Raw genomic sequence first — 22,273 nt, forward strand, 5'->3', positions numbered from 1 at the left:
TCAGCGTGGGTTTACCTCGTAGAGGTCGACCATGACGTTACCCTCCGGGCCCATGCTGCTGACCACGTTCTCCAGAGCCAGAGTGTAGTAGACCCCCGACGTGTCCGACACGTACAGGTTGTAGGTTTCGTTCTGGTTCCACTCCTGCACGGCTGCCACCACACGGTTTTCATCCGTGCTGATCACATGCAGGTCCTGGCAGAGAGGCAAATTATAGAGGTGCATAATTAACTCTGTCATGTGACCATGCGTTTCATATTTCTTTTTAATATTCCCTTTTATGCCATCTTTGTTTTTATGTGCAGGCTTTGTGGGACTTTTCTAAACCTTCATTTTATGTTGTTGTATTGTTATGAGAAGAACGTTTGTCTTTAAAAAGGGATGATTTGACATGTAGTAAGAAGACAAACACGATAAGTGATTCTAACACAAAATGATCTTTAAAAAGATCTTTAAAATAAATTAACTTTCCTCATTTAACGAGAAAGTGACTGTTTATTTGCAATGGTAGCAGCAATGCACTGCCATACTGTACAGTATTAAGTGTATTTAATACTATAGTGTGTTGTACTTTTCAATATAATATTTATTGTTAGTTTGAATAAAAGGCAAAACCCTTCTGTTCAATATGCTCTCTGAATCTTACAAAGCAGAAAGTTCTTTCTTCACATTTACAGGAGCCTGACTACACTCGAATTAGCAGTTGACATTTGTGAAACATTTAATTTCCAACTAAAAACATGACCTCTTATGTCTCAATGAGAAATATCCAAACTTTTAGATTGTATACTACTCTTACCCCCCTGCTGGGTTTAATCATATTCAATAATCAGAGCTTCGTCATCTTCCGCATTCATGCATTCGAACTAAGAGGATACCACAATCATTAACATTATGTCGGGCTTATTGGGCAGAGATTATGCAGGTGAGGCCGCGCTGTTTGGTCGTGTGCTTCATCTACCTCTAACTGTGCCAATAACGCCTCGCGGTGAGCCGACAGCAACCGGGGCGCCTTGGGCTTGATTGAATAAAACATGTTTAATTGTGAACGGGGACGTGACAAGCAAGGCCGCGCACACGGAGCGCCACAGAATAACAATTCTAGACACACTGTGAGAGTTGCTTTTGGCCTTGATTTGCCCATAAATAACAAAGAGAGTGTCACGCAGCGCCAGCAATGAACTGCAACTTTAGCGCACACACCAAACAGAGCCGAGGCATATTCTGAGCCTCTGAATGAGGAACACATGAATGAACGGCAGCACTAGCAACTAAATGGGAAACTTGTCTCATGATAAGATATCGACTCCTGCTGAGGATCAATTAATTATTTGTTAATCATCAAGACCTCTTGAGTATCTGTTCATTTAAGTCTAATTAGGCAGTATATTTGTTACCTTGGGCAGGGTGTACTTGGGCAGCTTCATGGGTGTGAACACATCTCTTTTAGCAGACACATAGTAGATTGGCCTCCCCGCGGTTGACACCTTAAGGTGATGAAACCGTTGAGTGAAAACATTTTGGAGAGACATAAAAAAACAGATAAAGCATTTTTCACCACCGCAGGGACACATAAAACTGCACTAATAGCACCTTTCTGAGAATGACCTTGAGAAATTTCCTACAAAATCCTCACACTTGCTGCCTCGTACACCACCCTAATGCTTTTCACTGGGCAAGCCGGACAATTACCTACCTGGACAAACACGTACTCATCTTGCACCACCAGAGAATTGGGGTCAATGTAGCCGGGGAATGGTTTGCCCTTGTTGGCATCTGTGCAGTTCTGCAGCTTGCAGGTGACATACAGCGCCTCTGCTCACACACACACACACACACACACACACAAAAAGAAGACATACGCGTACCCTCACGTCAAGCCATGGCAGCAGCGATGGTATTAGCCAATGAAGAAAGGCAGCCTTCACCCAGAGCCAAGCGGCCTCTTTTGGCTTCCCACATTACTTGTGTCAATAAAGTGGTCCCAATAAGGGAGGAGTCGGGTGGAGGGGAAGACAGATGACCAGAGAGGCCAATTGCTTTCTTTGCCTTCAATCGCAGCACTGGGCTAGAGCCTGTCCCCACGTGTTAGCCTCTGCCAAATATGTGTTGGCTCCCTCCACCTGCACATGATCAATAGTGATGGTCTCTGGCTGTGTGGCCGCAACATCTGACGCAACTGATGTTTGCTATGTGTGTTTGCATGATTGGCTTTTCTCTGTTGTGTTGGCCTCAAAGAGAGCATTCTGACAGAGGGGCTGCACTTTGATTACAGTATTTCAGTACTGAAGGCGTATTCCCAACAATTTTGTGTCACACTTCCATAAAGTTGGGGGAGTGAGAGGCCGAGGGTTAAGCTACAGGAACGCTGGATGTTGCGTTTCCTATAATGCACCCAATAGAATATTTTTTTAGACACGCTCTGTCGGATTTAAGGGACAGTTTGGCTTTTTCTGTGGGGTTGAATGAGGCACTTGTAGTCAGTATATGGCAGTAAGCACTGCCCCAGTTTGAAGAAGCAGCAGGGACACTGGCGTAGGAAGCTAAGCAATGTACGGCTGTGGACGGTGACAGAAGCAAAAAGCATTGTAGCCAAGTATGAAAAGCACACCTTAAAAATCTGTATCAGTCTAAGTGTACACTATATTTAGAATATTTAACTTTACCTTATTTTATCTTACCACCAGAGAGCCCTTTCCTTATATTTTTTTCAACCACAAAAGCATGCATGCTGCACACTGTATTATGCTGCTGATCAGCTGTTTGGTCAGAGCTTCACTGGTTTACAGAAGAGACAACAAATACAAGGAAATAAAAGTGCTTGGTGGGCGCTTATGACTGCGACGGCAAAATGCCGTTCACTGTGCAGACGTCGGGATATCTTTATTTTACAGATGGAGGCTTGCAAAATGAAAGAGGGAGGAAACTTCTGTGTAAACTGAATTTCGTCACTGGTTGTTTCATGGAGGTAGTTAGCACTGTCCTTCCTGATTGCTGGGCAGAGCAGTGCTCTACAGCAAGTGTCTGTTTGTGTGGTGGTGGTTTTACATAGTACTCCTCCGAAAAAATGATCACTGCAAAGTCGTCTGGTCATTCTCTGGTCAGTGCTGCATCAGAAATACGTTTATGCGTATGCTTTGTTGTGGTGGCAAAGGAACAGGCCGTCTGACTGCAAAGCAGAAAGTAAAAATATTCTAAATATGGTGCACATTTAAACTGATATTGATTTTTTAGGTGGGCCTTTTTCACTAAAATATCTTTTGCTGCCACTCTCGTCCACAGCAGGACACTGTTTAGCAATCTGTGCTGGTGCTCCTGTCTGCTTCTCCAACCACCATCTACTGTAGCTAATACACTGACTGTACACTGACTCATTCAACCCCACATCAATAAGCCTAGCTGACCCTTTATATACTAGTCTTTCAAACTCCATGCAGGCTTTCTTTTATCATTTTGTTGTGGACACGGTAACACTGTGTTTGCAGGCTGATGTTTATGTGTAAAGTCAAATTATCATATTTTCTGTATCAGTTGTGGATATATTATTGGTTAAGACGGATAAATGAAAAGTATCAAGTTGCTCAGACATATATTAATATAGAAAACTAATTGAAAAAATGATGCAAACGAAAAAAATAAAATTTGGGTTAGGGTCAGGATTCAGAAAGCAAGTCAAGTCAAATACTATATGTCAACCCACAGTATCCCAGTGTTCATTGTCATTCAGGAGGATGAGTGATATTTCTCTTAAGCTGTGAGAATGCCATTGAGCTAAATTGCTTGCTTTTAAAAGCATTGTAATATATGCATTACTTTTCTCTCCACTGTCTTTGTGTGTGCCCAGGCTTGGCCATTTCTGCTGTCCCCACGCATCACCCTTCAGCTGAATTGTCCACACAACTCCCAATTCCTCTCCACTTTAACACAATGCTCACGATACAGTACAAAGACAAGAGTAAATGGAGCGCTGAACTCGGAATTCAATTACTCACGTCCTTCAGAGATGCTGGTTTCCAGGTGAATTAAGCCCGGCTCTTTGTCCAAACCCATTTTCGACCTGAAAGGTAGACAAATCTGTTTCAGGAACGTCACCATTGGTCTTTTGCTTCTGGGCAGATGCCACCTACAAGTAACTGCCTCACCTGAGAGGCTGCACGCTGAGAGTCAGACCGATTTATGAGCACAGAGAGGTTAAGTCAAGTGCCATGACAGTTGCGGTAAACATCAGCAGGAAGCGGCCACAGGAATTACCACATCGTCGTCTTCATTGTCGACGGCAGTTTAAAGTGTAAAACGACCTGAGGTTTACTGTGTGATCTAAATGTTTAGAGCTCCCAGAAGGTCCGTTTTCCCCCAGACGGATGGAGGAAGACGTTTCCTGACATCATTAGGAGAGGAGAAGCCATTGATTTTCTCGCTACAGTAGGGATGTCCACAGATGGAATAGCATATAATCATTACGGCATTAAATATGTATTAAAAAGACTGGGGGATCAGAGGAGAAGCAAAGGCAGCACACACATGGAGGGAGAGGTAGAGAGAGACGAGGAAGAGGAAGAGAAAGAGAGAATGCATCGAGGGGAAGCACACACACTAATGGAAAAAGAAATAAAAGGGGTCTGTGTGAGGGGAATGAGAAGCAGACATAGTGAGAGACAGTCAGAGACCACCAAAGCTTTTAATCATTATACATATTGGTAGTATTGATGATTTCCCACATGTAACACAGCTGTGAATAGGATGGCCTACTTATCCGCACCGCATTTCCATTCACACTGAATAATCCATTCAGGTACCCCAGAACAGTGTGAGGCAGGCAAAGAATACGTCTTTGAGTGAGAGGAGTTATACGGTTTGTTTAAACTTGTATATTCACCACTTAATGATGGGAGGCAGCTGTGTGATCTACGAGGAACCTCAGACGGGCTCGGTCGTGAGATGGAGCTGTTGCCTCGCTACAGTATCACATACAGAAAGCTCCAGATGTTTTTGGTGAGATTTGTAATGTCCTATGCAGTGTATTAGCTCACAGGCCGATTATAGCTGAATGCGGTGGAATCCAGAGCGCCGTTTGTTAAAGTTTGGGCCCTACACAAGCGACCTGTGCTGTGCGACTGAGCGGCACTCGGGTCGACCAAATCGCAGATGAGCTTACAACTCTTCATCTTCTTTCCAGGTTTGGTGGCCACATGCACAGCAGACATAAGCTCCCTCTTCAGCCTCATTACCAGGGCTACCACCACAACCGCCGCACAGTGCGCATCCCAGAATAGAAGTCTGACAGCTTCTGCAGCATCCGCCCTCCAGGCTCCCTTCACTCCTGGCTGCCCAGCTCGTTACGGGCCCGACAGCTCCGCCACAGTTTGTTGAAGTGAAAGCTTTTTGTTAATGTTAGCTTCTGTGTAGAGGCCAGACAGACCAGATACCACTGAAGTGCACAGCGTCTGAGTCTGGCGGTGAGGAAAAGGCGAGAGACCGTCGATCAATAATGTCTAATCTAACACTTTAAACTTGAGCAAATCTTTATCTGAAAGAACTGAAACCATGAATGCAATCTGGCTTTAAAAGCCTCGCCGAGAGGAACCCTTCAATTATTTCAGTTTTATACTTTATTTCATCTCAAAGGATAACAATACTCAGACTGCACCCAGAAATGATTTTGAAGCCTCTCTCCACAGCTGTACACTGTCGGTCACATAATGTAACTGTCTGCCACAGAGGAAGATCAGGCATGTCAGACGCATGAATAATGAAAATCTTAAAAACCACTCTGGCTCATCTGCTCCTCGCTGTGTGGAGAGGCAGTGACGCAGTCCGTCCGGGACATTCACAATGTCACAACTGCTCTTTGGTTCAAATTCAACATTAGTTTTGCTGATCGTCGTCGCGGAATTGTTGTTTTCTAACGATGGGACAGCGCAGCAAGGTCGAGGACAGCATGAAATATATACATCCTTCAATCCTTTACATTTAGAATGTTTTCAGTTTTTTTAAGCTTGTGGCCAAGAAGTTCAGCTTGAGAGTTTTTGAATTATGGACGAATCGTACGGCTCTGGAAATGACGAAACCTGAAATCCCCAGTGAATCAAAAAAAAAGGGGGGCTGGAGGACTAGTCCTTTTTATATTGAAGTCTTTTTCATTATTCATTTTCATTAACATCTTAACAAGCTGTAAGAAGTGAAGCTTTTAGCCTGTGAAGCTTGACTTTGCCTGTTGACGAGCAGATTGTGAGGTGGCAGAACTGCAACAGTCAGATTCAGCGTATTGGCTCTTTATTCGTCGTTACCAAGCACTTATTACTTCTATGTGCAACAACCCCCTAACTAACTAACTATCAGTAAGCAGGAAGTAATTACAGGAAAACTCTTAGTTAATGGTCTGGTGTTGTAAAATATTATCATGCAGAATAAGATATTAATAGCTGCTTTTTAATGACTACTAAAGAAACTTATGCTAACAACATGCATGCTGAGTGAATGTGTGCACCTTAACATAAAGTGTTACCATCATTTCCTGTTGACTCTAACTTGATTAACAATGTCCATCTCTGTACTTACCAGTAGAAACGATTGGGCGCCACTCTCTCATGGACCAGTTGCCACCTCCGCCCAAACTCCACCGAGCTGTAGAGCTGTAGCAAGACAACCAGGCACCAGTGAGTATTTATTCACATACCAGCTTAACAGCCAATCAAATGTACCATCGTGTACGACACGCGCCATCCACCGATCAAATGCTGTGTTTGCCCTCGAAATGATGTGCATTTGCAAAGGATTTTTGTCTGTGTTTGTTTTTACACCTTGATTTACTTAGTACCTCAGTGATCCTTTTAACAGCAGCAGTGTAACGACAAGAGGGAGACAATCTCACATTGTCACACACACACACATACACACACACACACACACACATACTCTGTGAACAAGTTCTGTATTTGAACCCACTAAATTAGATTAGAATTTACATAAGATTCAAACACTGCAGAGGAATAACATGGCTTAAGGACATTTAGTGATACACGCATTGTCTGCCTTCCCACACGACTATCCATTACTGCCAGACACACACACACACACACACACACACACACACAATGAACACCAAGTTAAGAATGAAACCATAAAGAAAGACGTGTAGGGCACAGGTTTTCCTGTACTCGAGCAGAGCCCCTTGCTGTAGCAAACCTGAGAATGGGATGGGGAGATGAAGAAAGGAGCCCAAGCGTGGCAGGTGGGCTCACTGCAGCCATTGTTCACAAGTCAGTAAATCACTGGATTGCTGAGATTTTACCACGCTACACAGAAAGGGCGGAGGTGCATTCGAAAGCTCTGTGTAATGGAACTAACTGTCCATAAAAGTAAGAACCTTCAGGTGTCTCAATTTGTTCCCATGATTGTTCCACCGAGATTTCAGAGGTCAGGCAGTTGAATCCATTCACTGAAGCTGGCTTGGTGCCGTACATCTTACGTCACACAGTGCTCACGCTGGGTCGCCTCATCAGTCAAAAGAACAAACATGCAAAATCAAGCAGTTTCATGGTAATATAAAAACAATATAAGCACAGATTGCAAATGTGAATATTAACAACAAAAAGCATGTGTAGCCATGTGTATGATTTTCTTTAGCTATGCCACTCTTCAAAACAGCTTGTACACATTACACATACACACAGAGCTACATGACAGACCTTGCGTTCTCAGGCTGTGAGGGTTAGTTGTTGGTTAGTTCAAACAGAGATGTTTTTTTATTTTTTGTGATCATTAATTGATGAACCGATTGCACCGCTGGTACGTCTGCAACCACGACTAGACTTGCTCGGACATTTTCAAATGACTTTCACCTGACAGCATAAATTCTTGAATTGACCATCATTAGAATGGAAAACATGTACAACTAAATACTGCTAAAATACACTGACATTTGCAAAATAATGTCCACCCACAAAAATCTACTCAGATGGAGGGCCTATATTCTGAAAGTAATGTAGTGTCTTGCATCAAAGGAAGCCCAGTGGCTGGGCATCATGTTTGCCTTCTGGGCTTTCTGCCAGACAGCCAGTGTTCCAGTCCCATGCAAAACCAAAAGCCTACTGTAAGTTATTAATTTAACCCAGGGGTCGGGAACCTTTTTGGCTGAGAGAGCCATGAACACCACATATTTTTGAATGAAATTCCAGGAGAGCCATACAATATGTTTAAAACTAAAAATAAAAGTAGGATATTTCGATGCAAATGCAGCATGGCGTGTGTCGAAGTGCCGCTTTATATTTGACCGCTTCATAGATGCAATTTTATCATTGCATATTAGACACACAGCAGAACCAGCTTTCTCCACAAAGGCAAATTCCTCTGTCCATTCCTGCTGAAAAGTACGATACTCGTCGTCTTTTTTTCTTTTAGCCATCTTCTCAGAAGCGTGTCAAAAATTAGTTAGCTGACAGCGGGATTAACGACACTGTAGTGCGCCCCTTTGCGCATGCGCACATTGACTGCTATTTTCGACAGCAAAATATGGTAGCCTCACTTAAACAGTGCCTGTCACTACCCGATCTGCGTTGCCTTTGTGATTGATGGATAGATAGATAAATAGATAGACACAACGACATGTATGTTTGCCACTTTCCCACTGAAATGACTGCGAACCGGCTTTCTAGTCGCTGGCTCGCACATGCGCAAAGGATTTGTCTGCGAGCCAGATGTGGCCATCAAAAGAGCCACATCTGGCTCGCGAGCCATTGGTTCCCGACCCCTGATTTAACCCAAACCGTGAACATAACTGAAACTGAAAATAATAAGTAAACCACTATACATGTTAAAGGCCTGTGTTTAATCGGTTCATCAGTCAAGTCCTCCGGCTTCTCCCATAAGATCAAGCCAGACTGTGAATTTCCATGTATGAGAGACCAAGTATTCAAATTACAGGAAAACAACGTGCACTCAGTGGACGGGCTGAGACAGTCAGGTAAAGTTCAGCTTACTTCCTATAGTTTGTCATGATATGCTGCTGTTGTGATGTTAGCTATAGTGGCAGGAGAGCTGTGAGTATCGCAGTCTGCAGCCGGTGTGCTCTGTTGGTCAGGTAGCCAAGTTGTTAATGTCGTCGCCTTGGCAATGTGTGTCCATGAACTTTTGGGGCAGAGCAGAGTTTTAAAGCTGGACTAATCAATATTTTCATATGGACAACTGGTTGCATGACTATGGGTGACATGAAAAGGGTCACAGACTTGTCACCAGACCCTGCAGTTCCTCTCAGCTGTATCAGTTTGATTCACTCGCGCTGCTTTCGCCAGCCTCTTTCTCAGATACAGCAGGCAGCTTTATTCAGGGAAACAGCTTTTGTAAATTAACTACGCAACCTGCTCAGCAGAGTTGGTAGACTCATAATGAATGCTGTGCGTCTGCATGTGTAACATGTTCCTAGCATGTTTGCTGCTTTATGGGCGGTTTGGTGATAATACGTCAAGTGTGTGTGATTTGTAGCTTCCTGTCCCAAATTGACAAACAAACAAAAACCTGAATAGTGCATCTTTGAATGTAATTTAAAAACAAAGCTTCATTCAACGGAAATCTCTCAACCTGGGCAAATAAAGCTGAAGCAGAGGTAAGTACAGCAACCATAGCATCAGGTTCTGGCTCAGTGAACGGCCTGAATGAATGACAAATGAACAGTCTTAGCTGACATTCAAGAGATGACAAGAAATAAGGGCAGAGAGACACGAGAAATGACGTGCAGCAAAGGCGCCCGACCAGACAGGAACCGCGGTCAGCGCGGTCATGGTCAGTGTCTTAACCCCTGCTGCCCCGAATAAACACATCGAAGCTTGCATTCTTCCTACACCCTGCCGGTTGCTCAGTAAATCAACAATCTCACTAATGTACTCACTAAAGCCCTTTTGTCTCCAAACACACCTGCATCCTCTGACAAAGCGCAATGACAAATCCGTTTACTCTATAGCTTACAGATGGAATTTAATGAGGCATTAAACTTATTTCAGTGTTTCAAGGTGGACTTTTTCCATTTTAAGCATGAGCAACCATGCGTCATGTGTAAACAATCATTTATAAGTGGATAACAAAAATGTGACTCTGTTTGTTTATATTAATTTATATTCTAATTATGTTCATTTACTCTCTCACAAAGGGTGAAGTGTAGGCCTGCATTTAAAAAAGCGTCCATAGGGACGGAGTCTTTCATCCCATACAGATTATCACTGCTGTCAAACCAATAATTCACTTTCATTCTGCTAACAAAAGGGTTAGTCTTTGAATTCCTTATTTGCTTCCTTATATTTAATTATATTGCAACATCGCAAAAAAAAACATAAGTCAAGAGCTCAAAAACAAAAGCGACTGCTAACTTTAATAGATGGGCTGTTATTGCTGAAACACAAATCAGCTACACATATTTCCTACACATATGAGAATGACAGCAAAAACTAGTGAGGCAGGGTGTTAATGTAGCCCTGACGTTACGTGAAGAATATATTTCCTCCATTGTGTCCACTTCATTGGATCTTTCCACAACGGCATAAGGAAACAATATATTTCCTGTGACTATTGCATCTGGGGTGTGTATATTCTCATGTCAAACCGGGAGAGACAAACGGCACCGTAATTTCCACGACTTCCATGCCAAGCTGTGCTAAGCAGATGCAAGGGAAAGGGGGATGAGGCAAGGGGAGGGGGATGGGGGTGGGGATGTGGGAAATCACTTTGACTAATTATCCTCCCACAGCAAGTCAGTCTGTAGCCAAGCAAGTGACAGTGAAGAGGCAGAGAGCAGGAGCTGGGGGAAGTGGGGGGGTGGGGGGATTGACGCAGCCTTTACAACCTCCAAAGGTCTCTCAATCAACAAATGCAGCAGCACTGCCAAAAGGAGGTGAGGAAATTGAAAGAGAGGCAGTTTTGGGGAGGAGACGATGTGTGTGAGTGCGGGTGGGAGAGCGAGTCGTCACCTGCCATATAGGGAGTGAAGACACAGCACAAATACAGTTAGTGAACCACAGTCTGTTTCAGTTAAACTTTAAAAATAGCCCCAAATATGTCAAACAACGTGTCAGATTCCGTCCCAGTGCTGGTGTCAGCTAGTGTTGCGAAAGTACTTCAGTAAGAATAAATAAACAACTATTGTTCGATTTGTTTTACGGACAAAACTTTATCTCCAGCGTTGACCTCATCATGTGAGGCTATGATTCCCAACCCACCGGCTTGGGCGCCCAGAAGGGATCACAATGTGCATTTGAGGGGGTCACGAGATGATTAAGTGGACGGAAAAGCAGAAAAAAACATATTCTAGCTGCACAAAGCTATGTTTATTTTTCAGACGTGCCTCTTCAGGTCTCTGAAATTACTCAGATTAAGATTTCCTGGTTATAACGAGGAACTACAGTACATGCAAAGGGTCAAATCTTATAAGGGATCACTTGGGAAAACCACTGATGTAGTGGCTTATTATCGTCAGTAAAATTTCTTCTCCTATATGCTTGTTTTTGCAGAGAGAGAAACATTAAAATAAAGTGTCTTTGTAATAAAGACAGTAATGTAACAACTGTATGTAGTAACTGTGATTATATGTACTAAGCAGTACAGTTCATATGTAGTTTCCTGTAGAAAACTGAAGTGTGTGAATACAGCAGCATAATTATTCATCTAGCCATTTTAGGAATTCTGCAAAGGGCTGCCCCGAATTTAGAGTCTCGAGCACCTACAGGCAAGTACAAGCTCCGCCAGTGTGAGGCTTCTGTGTAGGTGGTTAAGGTTATCTTAAGGCTATTGTTAGAGTCAGCCAATCCTAGCCAGATCCTTGTATGTAGCCAGGAAGGAAAGGCTGCCTGAGATACTTAACTCTGGGTGTCGAGTGCCTTCTGTAGTACTGTTGGCAGGGATGTTGGGTTACTCGGCAGTGGAAGGAAATCCAAAGTTTATTGCTTTAACAACTATAAAGACATGATCATCTTTGTTTTTAACTCCAACCCTGGCTAAGTGATGCAGCTTTGGCCAGCATGTGAAGTTGTATATCAGAGTAAAGACAAGAAACAAGAGGGTTGAATGAGAACGAATGTGTCAAGGCAGAAAGGATTTAAAAAAACAACAGTTTTTTTTACTGCAGTAACAGCAAAGAAAATCTGGAACTGGCCTCTTCGGTATCCTTTGGCATTCAGCAGTTGGACTAGCAAGTTTATATACAGTATGAGAGAGTCGCGTCAGGTCAGGTGGAGTATATGATTTGTACTGTATGGTCTCAGAAGCGAGTGCATAGCGAGCGCTAGTCTACAACAAGGCCCGAGTGAGTTTCTTTTACACTGGTTAACTCTTACATATACTGTCCGGGTCAAATTTGACCCGTTTTGACATTTGACGGCATAAAAATACCGTAAACGTCTATCGTCAATGTCTAACATCTATGGATCGATGGATTTAGGATCGACCAGTGTGGGTCAAATCAAGGAAAATTGTGGTTTTAGGGAATTTTGAAAGTGTGAAACCTTATAGAGCATGTTTGTTATAACAATATAAAGGTACCTGAGCTGCCATTTCAGTGACTGAACTCATGGCAACAAGACTTTGCGTGAAACAGGCGCTCGATGTGATCTTCCAAGATGAGGAGGCTGATGACGATTTGGAGGAGGATGTGTGAGAGAAGAAAACTCTGATTACAGCCCCTCTGATGAAGATGACTCTGATGGAGAGGAGCAGGCAGCAAGGCAGACGTTTATGTGGAACAGCAGTGCTATCTGTTGCTCAGCTCCACATCAAGTTGCAGGCAGGATGGGCAGCCGAAAATGTCATTCGAATGACTCCAGGACCCACAGGACCGGCCATCTCCCATGCATCTGACATTTTGTCAACGTTCCAGCTCTTCCTCCGTCCTGCCATTGAAAAAACTGTCGTTGCAAGACAAGAAGCATACAAGACGCCAGCACGAGGGGACAGAAGAGAAGGAGGTGCAACTTGTGCTCTGCAAAGAAAGACTGCAAACCAGGGACAAACTGCAGCAACTGTGGAAACACACGTAAGTTTCCTACCACTGCTTTGACTGCAGAGACTAGTTTATAATAAGCATTTTATTATTTAATGTTTTGTGTTCAGTGGCAAATGTGGAATTAATATTGACAATTATGATCTCTGATATAGCAGTGAGGACAGCGTTTAATGGCTGCAGTGGTTCAACATGGTTATATTATAAATTCCAACAGTTACAGAATGTTCCTGTCATTTTCAAATTCAGTAAAATATATTTAAATCATTATGATTTTTCTGTTTTTATCTCTTATGTAAAACAGGACATGATAATATGCAACAGTAGATGTTTTTCTTCAAAAATGAGTGTTGTTAAACTCCCTGCTCTCTGAAACATTTATTAAGGATTAATCATACATTTTTCTGAATGTAAAATATCCTAATTAGAAATTAAAAAATTTGGTATAGACACTTACTATGAGGGAATTCTTGGATCATACTGTGAAGGCATGAAATATGAGCAGTATGAGTTCAGTCTGTAATGTTACCATTTTGACCGCTGGCTGTTTGTCTGGTAACATATAAAACCCCAGGAGGCAGGAGAAGGTGAGAGCTTTTGTCAGTGTTCGATGGACAGACTGAGCATACGGCTATTTCCTGGAGGCAGTATGTACAAAGGTAAACCCAGTACAAAATGAGTTCACAAAATAATTTTAACAAAAGATCTGTTAGTTGACTGTTTTGCCAGCACAAGATAGTTACTTTATGATTATAATCTACAAGTGCTTGTTACATGTATTCATGCCTTGTAGTCAGTCAGTCATTTATGACCAGTGAGTTGGAGTCACAGCTGATTTCTTGAAAATTAATTAAAAATGTGATGGTGTTTATCTGCTTCAGGCATGTCACAATCATCACAGAGCAAACTGTAGGGCTGTGTGCTAAAGGTGTGTGTGTGTGTGTGTGTGTGTGAGGGACCACGCTTGCTGCACAGTGAAAGTGTGATGTTGGTTCCAGAGGGGTCTCAGAGGCAGAGGCCCGCTCACACACACACACTCACGCTCCGTACGTCCACACGTGTCCTCGGCAAAGAGAATACCTTCATTATTCATCACAACTGAAACATTAAACCCAAATGTGCTACGCTGCAAGAAAAGCATTTTATTAATGCAAAAATGTCTATAAATGACCTCTCTCTCTTTTCTCTCTCGCGCTGTCTCACTTCTTCACACACAGTTGTTTTTGCCCTCACTTTGCCTCCGATATTCAATCATTATCATGATTATTTATTTAAAAAGCATTCTCACTGTGTCTCCAGGCTCTGGACAGGGAGTTGTGAAGGTGTGTGTAGTTTCAGTCAGACATTTGACTGAGCATTAATGCATCTGACTGTCAGTGATGATACCAGAATTATACTTTTTTTACTCCCTCACTTAAGTACATTGATTGAGTGCAATGTTTAAACCAGAGTCAGATTCACTGTATGTTCACACATTCTTGGCCAATAAAGCCGATTCTGATACTGGTTACTTTGATATAAACAGATTTTTCTTCAAAAGGATTTAAAGGCTTTTTCATATTTTTGCATTTTACAAAAGAACCAAAGTTCTTGTAAATGTAAATGTCCTAAAGCAGGCAATTGCACAACTTTGACTTAACAAAAAACAACAACATGTAATTGTGATTTAAATCAGGAATTATCTGATTGAAGAAGAGCTAACAACTGACAAATCTGACGAGACATCTGGAAACACTTTCAGGAAATGAGAGTTTAAAAACGACAGACAGCAGACAGTCTGGTCAACTGAAAAGTTGAAAAGTGAATGTAGTGAAACATTAGTGGTGTGCTCAGAAGGTTATAATCATTTTGAAAGTCCAAAAAAGATGGGATGCAGTGTAAACCTAAATAAGACAGAATGTGACAACACGCTAGTTTTTTTGGACAAATACTGAATTGGAAACAATACAAAGACAATATATGAAATGTGTTACCTCATCAGCTTCATTGATTGTTGTAAATATCTGCTTATTCTGAATTTGATGCAGAAACATGTTTCAAGTTGGGACAGGAGCAACAAAAGACTGGGAAAGATGTGGAACGCTCCAAAAACACCTGTTTGGATCATTCCACAGGTAAACAGGTTGATTAGTAACAGGTGATTCAGAGACTATTTTTCCAGAGGACTGATAGAGAGCTTCATCACATGGTGCAACAACAATCACCTGAAGCTCAATATCAGCAGAACAATGAGCATGTGGTGTGCCTCAAATATTGGTGCTGGTGCAAACAAGCCACAAATTCTAAAAGATGGACACAAGATCAATGTCACCAATTCAGTATCGGACCAAATGAAATGAAATACGGTCACAATCTCTGCTTCTGTTCCTGTTATGGTGAATAATGGCCACAGTGTTTTGCAGAACATTATGATATCACAGTGACCTTTGACCTTTTGGAAATAAAATGTCATCCCTTCATCTTTTTATCCAATGAGACATTTGTCTGAAAATTTGTCATCATTACCGTATGAATTCTTGAGTTATGGCCAAAAACATGTTTTATGAGGTCACAGTGTCCTTTTACTTTTGACCAACAAAATCGAATCAGTTCATGCTTGAGTCCATGTGCACAAGTACCAAGTTTGAAAGAATCCCTTAAGGTTTTACTCAGGTATTGCATCCATGTGCGCTGACGTACAGATGGACGATCCGAAAGCACAATGCCTCCAGCCATCGCTTTCGCCAACACAGACGCATAAAAATCACCACTCAAAAGTGCTGTGTCTTCACTATGTAGCTCCAGGCTTAAGCATGAATTGACATTCATTTAGAGTAGGCTCTAAATTACTGATAAGGAGCATTTGTGCGTCTCAGTTATCACTGAACATGGCTGCGGCATCGACAAACTCCTTTACCTAACAGCAGGAAGCGATGGTGTATGGAAGCTCAGTTCTGCCGGGACAAACAAACAGACAAATGAAAAATTTGAAATTAGAAAAAAACGTATGTTATGATATAGGAAGTCGGAATTACTTAAATACTAAGTGTAAAAATATCACTAGAATTTTTTTATGAGATTTGTCAAAAAAATGTAAAAAGTTAAGAGACATTGCGTCAGAATTCTGCAGAAAACTCTCTTAGCATGATGTCATGTTAGTCGGGCTTCATGTTTATGTTAATATTCATTTTCTTTTTGAAGGTTTTTCTCAGTCAAATTAAAAAAAAAAACTTAGAAGTAAGTTAAACAATTTTAACTTAAAAATATATGAGCTACTGAATTAAAACTATGACTTAGTGACTCACTTTAGTGAAACAGATTTGATACAACACTTACTGCATCTTAATTTTCACTTATATTCGTGTTAAAAATCACTATTTTGACTTGCTAGCTCACATTTAGTATAACCCTGAGCCCCATTAAAATGTGTTTTGGTGATCACATTGAAATCAGCCAGTGTTTAACCCTCTGAAAGTACAGGCACAGCTGCACAAGACGCACTAAGGTCAGATTGTGATCCAATCAGCCACATAAATGTGTCCCTGATACATTACCACACACGATAATGTGTCAGGGACACATTGTGACCACAGTGAACACAAGTTTGAATGCGACTGTGTTTTTCAATCCACATACAACAACTATGTGGGTGGAAATAACACCAATAAGCGAGTAACGTACAGTCGTAGTCTTCTGCAAACGCTGTATACGTAGGTCTGACACCCAGCCTTCATCGATAAAGGAATAAAAGCAGCATTCAGAAAACAGCGTTCTCCTCTGCTTTCATTTTCAGCACTCCAGTCGTTCAACACGGCTTCTTCCCCGACTTCAGAAAGCCGTCAAAAGTCCAGAGAAAAGCGCAGCTTCATCTTTTTTTGGTTTCGTTTCTTTGTTGTTTTTTAACCAATGCAAACGAGAGGGGGGTGTCGGAAGGAAGAGGAGGAACAACAACAATAAGAAGAAGCTGGACAGAGCACTTAGATCTCATTCATTCTCTACTGTATGTGGACCCTGTAATGCAAATGCAATGAGGTTAAATCATGTCTAGACACAATGCAAGGTGTAAAGGGGGGGCTTTACATTTTGACTTCAAATCATATACCTTGTTTTATCTTAGAATTGTGATGTAGAAAGTCAGAACTTTCCATCCTCTCTTGTCTCTAATGGGTGTCTGCACCAGTGCATTTTGAATGACCTGAATCCATGCTCGTCCACCTCTCTCCCAGATGAACATCATGAATTCTGACTGTGTGCTCTGAGCCTAGCTCTTGTGTAACAGGATCTCACATTTCTGCTCCGAGGCGCCACAAACACCAGACTGTTGTTTCTTATCTGGCTTAACATTCAGCTTCTTTTCATATCTTTTAACAAGCGGGCCGCTAAACTAGCCTTGCCTGTTCTCTAACCTTTTGGTCGTGGCTGTACGCCAGGATCCAGTCCTCCTGCTCGGGGTGGAAGAGCAGGCTGAGGATGTAGAAGTTCAGCCGGTACTTTTGGTAGGTCGCTCCTTCATCGGAGCTGATCAGTAGACTGCTCTCCACCTCTGGATCAGTCAGCAGCATGATCTGAGGATGACAGAAGTATGAATGATTAGGGACAGCAGGTTGGTGGTTTTGAGTACTTAACAGAAAAGCTGCTTCCTGCCCTGCACGCTGGTACACTGTGTTCAAATGTTTAATACATCGAGTGATAGAGTGTGTGACTATTTTCCTTTGATTGCTGAATTATTCCTCAGTCGTCTGTATTTCATCCACTTGGTTGTGTGTGTCGAAAAGACAGACCACAGTGAGACAAGTCAATCAGGACTGATTATCATATCTGAGATAGAAAGTGTATTAATACGAGCGTGGCTGCAGATTATCATGTTAAAAACTTGTCATCCACAGTCAGTTTTTTCATTGATGCCATATCTCAAATAATAATTTGCATGCGTTAGGCTTAATGGTATAATCAGTATGATACATCTTGCAGCAAATGTGTGTGTGTGGTTTTTTTCCTCGGTGAAAGTGGCCTGGCTGTGTGTGCCTCGTCATTCAGATCCCTGCTGTTTGTCTCTGTCTTCATTTTCGCCGCCTATGCTCAGTCAGGCCTTGAAAGCACTAATTTCCCATGAGCTCCTTTCTTTTCTTAGAGGTCCAACGTTTTTTTTTGCCAAATTCTGGCACAGTCCTCAGAAAAATCACAGAAAAATCCCCAGATAATATCACATGCAAATATAATTGAATCAGTGGACCTCAAGCCACACAAGCGCTCTCATCATTAGGCGAGTGTACAGTAACAGAGAGTTTGGAGAGGCACGCTTGTGGATGCGTGGGCGTGTGCATGTAAGTCTATGTATTTCTGCAAGTGTGTGAGTGGTACTGTGTGCTCAGGAGTAAAGTCTATAACTGACACTGCCGCTGGCAAACAGTCACCCCGCTAACCCTCGTTAAAGATGACGCACATTGACTTCATGGACAACATCTAGATTTATAGCTGTCAGCTCAAAGCAGGCAAAATTTTGCCACTGGTTTCACCCATTGACGATATCTAAAGATGGGCGACATAACATCTTCCCAAAAGTGAGGAGCCAAAACCGGAGACGATTCAGGAACGAGACGCCGCACTTAACAGTCCTTTCCTGTGTCTGTATCACATGGGTTTTGCCACCCTCCATCTCTGGAGGTCTGGATGGAGCACACTGTGATAGCAGATAAAAACGAGCCGCAAAATAGGCACAAACATTAAATTTGCATTGTATCCAGTGTTGGATTGTTTTGTCATGAGCAAGTAACAGTCCATCTGTCTGTCTGTTAAAAATATCAACCGCCCCACTTAGGAGACAGGAAGTGTATACTATTCCACTGGTGCAGTTTGTAACATGTCATCGCCCCCTGGTGGCTGGCTGTGGTATAAGTCAGAACGAGCCCCCTTCATTAAGCCAAACAAAAAATAATCAAAGTGAACGGGGAATGCATTTTTCCAAAAAATGCTTGCTGTTATTTTAGGTACGTCTTATTACACTGATGTATGTTCAGTATTCATTTTTCTTTTCTTTTTTTGGTTTTAATTAGTTATTTTGCCATTGAAGGACGGGTGTGTGGGCGTGCAGTTATTAATATCCTAAACAGATGCTAGAATTGAGATAAGATAATAAAGCACAGTGTTCTTTGAAGTACAGGTACTTTATTATGTTAGGCATTTCTAAGAGAAACTAATGAAGGGTTGATGTATTTGAAGGAGGGTCAGTGCATGCACAAAACAGAGGTCTACATGGCATTTCCATCCCTTGTTATACTGAATACTGACTTCTGAGATGAAGTTATATCATTAGAATGATTTGACACATTTTACCTACATCATCAAGTAGATCATATTTGGTTTGTTTGAACCAACACCGTGAGCAAACACCAGCATTCTCACTGCTGGTTCATGTCATTTTGCTCATGGCATCTCTGCCAGTGAAGGTGCTTACAAGATCTTCAAAATAAGAAATAAACAGCTTCACTTAAACTGGCAAAACACTTCAACTTCTATAAATCTATGGGGTTTAAAAAAAGATCTGTGGCCAGCCGCCAAAACGTAGCACTGATGACACTGATAATGGAGGTGACAGTGTAAGAAGAGGCTGATAAAAGAGTCCAGTCAGCCACCCTGCACACACTGCAGTGATCAGAGCTAAAAGTGTCATTTCTTGCTCAGTGTGCACATGTAAAATGAGCTTCTTAACATTTATATAACACTTAATATTGTGTAATGCTCCTCTCTTTCTTCCATCTACCGATAAGAGTTTTTCTCTTCTTCTTTCCCTTCAGAATTCACAAAGTAACAATAAAGGATTTTGTCTTTTGTAACGTCTTGTTGTGATTTTGGGCTACATGTACATTAACTTGACTTGGAAATTGTCTGAGCGAGTTTAAGGTTCTATATATGTATGATGTTGACTGCCGCTAGATGTCTAACTGGAGCACCAGCATCTCAGACCAAAACAAATGGGTGTCAGCCACACCTCATCCCCAACCAGAAACAGCCGTAGTATCGATCTCCTCTAAGCCACCAAATACAATACAAAATTACTTCACTTCAATTAAACTCGACAGAAACAAAATACTACGCTCCAAATCCATCTTGGTTAGTCTTCCCACTTCCTACAATCACCAGCTCTTGTTTGGTTGAAATAAACCCTTTCACTGACTTCCCCTGTTGATTAGGAACAGAGATATTACATCGATCTGCCAAGTGACCGAAATCTAATCATTTGCTTGCTAGTTTTCCTGCTGTCACTAGCTACCTACACATCAAGCAAAATGTTTTATCCTGCTAAAGTTTGGTGGTTTCAATTGAACGTGAGTGCCTTGAGCTTAATGCTTCGAACTGGACTCTGCCAACTTGCTTTTACAATGCTGTGTGAGAAGTCAGTCCCTTAGCCTCTTTATAACACTCACTCACATGCATGTGGCTACAGTGGCTACCAAAACAAAGAACAGAGGCTCTCAGACTACACCTGTGCTCAGAGTGTGCCGTTATTCTCTGAGCATCTCTACAAAGGGGATTGCTATACGCTATATTAAGGTTCAAAACCTCATATATATAACCTTTAATTAGAGAGAAACTCGCTGATGTAATTTAAACAATCTTAAACATAGGACTTTATTATGTTATGATTGTGGTTACATGGTCTGAAGTGCTGTTGTTCTTGTGACACCTCTGTCAGCAACAGGTCAGTGACGGTCATTCTGTAAGTGCAGAGAAACCTGTGTGCCTGTGTCACACACAGGGTCTAACATTACGCTTTTCAATCTCTGCGTGCGCATTATGCCGTCAGACAACAGCCAGAGAACATGCATGCTCCTCACAGTCCCTGCACTTCTCAGTGTGGCACCGTACAGCAAAGTGTTCCTGGTCTCTCATGCCACTGACTCATTTGTCAGCACTTGCTTGGGTAACAGCAGCAATGGTGGGCAGACCCACGAACACGCAGCTCATCAATCACAGGAGGCAGATATAATGCCACATACGTGAGCCACAGGCTGACCAATCAAATCAAAAGCCATCAAATACTGCCTGAGAACTACAAATCCCAATTAAAGCTTTGCTGTCTCCCTTGAACTTCAACTGCGCTGGATTAATAGACAGAGTTCTAACTGACTGATGGAGGATTAAAGGAACATTACATGATTGAGCATTTATACAGACATGTGTATTCCACTAGTGTATGTACATCAGAAAGGTTCTGGTTTATTCTCTTGCATATGTATCAACAAAATAAATAAATGAATAAAAAACCTTCTTCAACCTTTCTATCACACAGGAGAAAATGCTGGAGGACAAACGCCATAGAGAGAGGATCCCTGCAGCATAATGTTATTCAGTTCCAGGAAATGATGGTGTGAAAATATGACTTCTTTTGCCTTGTTTGCATTCTAAAGCCATTCTTCAGTTGCTCCACAGGAAGCTTTCCTGCATGCAAAAGTAGCTCAGAATCAAACTTTTGCATGTTGTTACATGAGAATTAATTTGGTGTGAGCTCCTCCCAGTCCACACAGCGGGCTAATACAAACACATGACAGGCTTGAATAAGAATATTGGATTCCACCATCTTATTAAAAAAATAAACCAAAAAAAAAAAAAAAAAAGTTCATGAAAACAAAAGTAAAGCTGGAAAAAAGATGGAAAAAATGTCACATTCATTTTATATGAATGTACTGAACTGAATATGAAACGACTATACTGGTTGACTGGCAGTCCCACAGAAAAACTGTTCCTAGTTTAGTAACATTTATTATTATTATTATTATTATTATTATTATATTTTTCAGACATTGCATTTCAACCCAATCATATGCGTGGTTCATTAATAATGTTTTATTAACCACTTGTTTTAGTCGAGGTGAACCTGGAGTATTAAACCACGTTACTTTTGGTCAAACAGAACAACTATTAGTGAAAAAAGTCTTAAGTGCGTCATGGAAATACAGCTGCCATGGCGATATACACAGCATATACAGCATCTCTGGGAACTTAGCTAGCCATCAAATGTTTCTTATCAGCACTGGATGAATATATAATCCACATTTACCACACTCACAGAAGGAGAGTAAGATTTCACTCTGAGGAACAGTAGATTGTGGGTGTAAGTGCATGCACGTCTGTGCAAGAAAGCCTGTAAATTATGAGGCCAAAAAGGTTGAAAATGACAAAGGTTAATGAAGCGTATATGTGCCTGCTGGAAGACATTTAAGATATGTGTAAGGAATACTTGAGTTAATTCCACCACCGCAGTACCGTAAATACTCAGAGATATAATATTAATGAAATTAGCTTCATATTTTCCAT

General features: G+C 41.7%; 1 protein-coding gene across 1 annotated transcript in view; it reads right to left on the reverse strand.

Moving 5' to 3' along the window:
* The window catches only part of LOC121625943 (VPS10 domain-containing receptor SorCS1), a 154,084-nt gene that overhangs the window by 32,284 nt on the left and 99,527 nt on the right, over positions 1-22,273 (reverse strand). Inside the window, exons 4-9 of the mRNA XM_041964276.1 lie at positions 17,365-17,523; positions 6,559-6,632; positions 3,993-4,057; positions 1,697-1,815; positions 1,398-1,487; positions 16-195 (exon numbers count right to left, since the gene is read on the reverse strand). Coding sequence (XP_041820210.1) covers positions 16-195; positions 1,398-1,487; positions 1,697-1,815; positions 3,993-4,057; positions 6,559-6,632; positions 17,365-17,523 — 687 coding nt within the window. The remainder of the gene's footprint in view (positions 1-15; positions 196-1,397; positions 1,488-1,696; positions 1,816-3,992; positions 4,058-6,558; positions 6,633-17,364; positions 17,524-22,273) is intronic.

The sequence above is a fragment of the Chelmon rostratus genome, chromosome 3, assembly GCF_017976325.1.
Source record: "Chelmon rostratus isolate fCheRos1 chromosome 3, fCheRos1.pri, whole genome shotgun sequence".
In the NCBI taxonomy this organism is placed as follows: Eukaryota; Metazoa; Chordata; class Actinopteri; order Chaetodontiformes; family Chaetodontidae; genus Chelmon; species Chelmon rostratus.